At 42.3% G+C, this 1,449-nt stretch overlaps 1 protein-coding gene across 2 annotated transcripts in view; it reads left to right on the top strand.

Moving 5' to 3' along the window:
* Positions 1–624: 624 nt before the first annotated feature.
* Positions 625–1,449, top strand: part of LOC106510776 (uncharacterized) — an 8,932-nt gene continuing 8,107 nt past the window's right edge. For both annotated transcript variants that reach the window (XM_013999497.1, XM_013999496.1), the window contains exon 1: positions 625–1,183. In XM_013999497.1, the coding sequence (XP_013854951.1) occupies positions 647–1,183 (537 nt within the window). In that variant the 5' untranslated portion in view covers positions 625–646. The remainder of the gene's footprint in view (positions 1,184–1,449) is intronic.

The raw sequence follows: 1,449 nt of genomic DNA, 5'->3' as shown, positions 1-1,449 counted from the left end.
GGTTTAAAGACTAGACATATTAGGTAAAGTCGTTATTTAAGTGGGAGACGATGAAATGAAACTGTGAGTCAGAACTTTCGAGGAAACACTGCAGTGTCTTCTGTTTTTCAGGCGTCAGACCTGAAGCGTCATGAAAACAACATGCACAGTGAGAGGAAGCAGCTGAATCCTCTTCAGAGCGACACAGAGACCCTGCAGGCTGCTGCCATGGCTGCAGAGGAGCAACATCTGGAGAGCATGGGCTGTTCCTAACATCTGGACTAGATGAACAGCTGGAGAACAGCTGCGGTTCTCCTGCTCTGAACTGACTCAGAAACCTGAGTGTAGAATGAACTTGTGATGTCCGCCGTCATGTGATGAACATTTTATGAGCACATGTGTGCAACCACCTGTAGCTTCATGTATGATCTGTAACATGTTCTCTTTAAACACTCCATGGATGTTTTCAGTCTGAACCAAACAGCCAATCACACTGAGGAGTCAGCGTCATGAACACCGCTGGTGTGTCGTGAAGCACACACATGTTTGGGTACTGCTCGTCATGTCACTGAACTACAGGAGCCCAGAAGGAACACAGAGACCATCAGAGCTGCTGTGAAGGAGCTATGAGAAAATAAAATAAACTTCTTTCAAACTACAAGGTCAAATGTTTCATCTGTCAAATATTTTATCTGTCAGGTGTTTCATCTGCAAGGTGTTTATCTGTCAAATGTTTTATCTGCCAGGTATTTCATCTGTCAGGTTGTTTCATCTGTCAGGTGTATATCTGAAATATTTTATCTGTCAGGTGTTTATCTGCCAGGTGTTTTATCTGTCAAATATTTTATCTGCCAGGTGTTTCATCTGTCAGGTGTTTCATCTGTCATGTCTTCATCTGTCAGGTGTTTTATCTGTCAAATATTTTATCCGTCAGATGCTTCATCTGCCAGGTGTTTTATCTGTCAGGTGTTTCATCTGCCAGGTGTTTCATCTGTCAGGTGTTTTATCTGTCAGGTTTTTCATCTGCCAGGTGCTTCATCTGTCAGGTGTTTTATCTGCCAGGTGTTTCATCTGTCAGGTGTTTTGTCAGGTTTTTCATCTGTCAGGTGTTTCATCTGTCAGGTGTCAGGTGTTTCATTTGTCAGGTGTTTATCTGTTATCTGTCAGGTGTTTATCTGTCAGGTGTTTATCTGTTATCTGCCAGGTGTTTCATCCGTCAGGTGTCAGGTGTTTCATTTGTCAGGTGTTTATCTGTTGTCTGTCAGGTGTTTATCTGTCTGGTGTTTTATCTGCCAGGTGTTTCATTTGTAAGGTGTATATATATCAGGTGCTTTATCTGTCAGGTGTTTATCTGTTGTCTGTCAGGTGTTTATCTGTCAGGTGTTTATCTGTTATCTGTCAGGTGTTTTATTTGTCAGGTGTTTATCTGTTATCTGCCAGGTGTTTCATCCGTCAGGTGTTTTATCTGTC

Source organism: Austrofundulus limnaeus, unplaced genomic scaffold, assembly GCF_001266775.1.
Source record: "Austrofundulus limnaeus strain Quisiro unplaced genomic scaffold, Austrofundulus_limnaeus-1.0 Scaffold2311, whole genome shotgun sequence".
NCBI classification, from domain to species: domain Eukaryota; kingdom Metazoa; phylum Chordata; class Actinopteri; order Cyprinodontiformes; family Rivulidae; genus Austrofundulus; species Austrofundulus limnaeus.
Note: the sequence above shows the minus strand (reverse complement) of the source record. Positions and strands in the feature narration are given on the sequence as shown.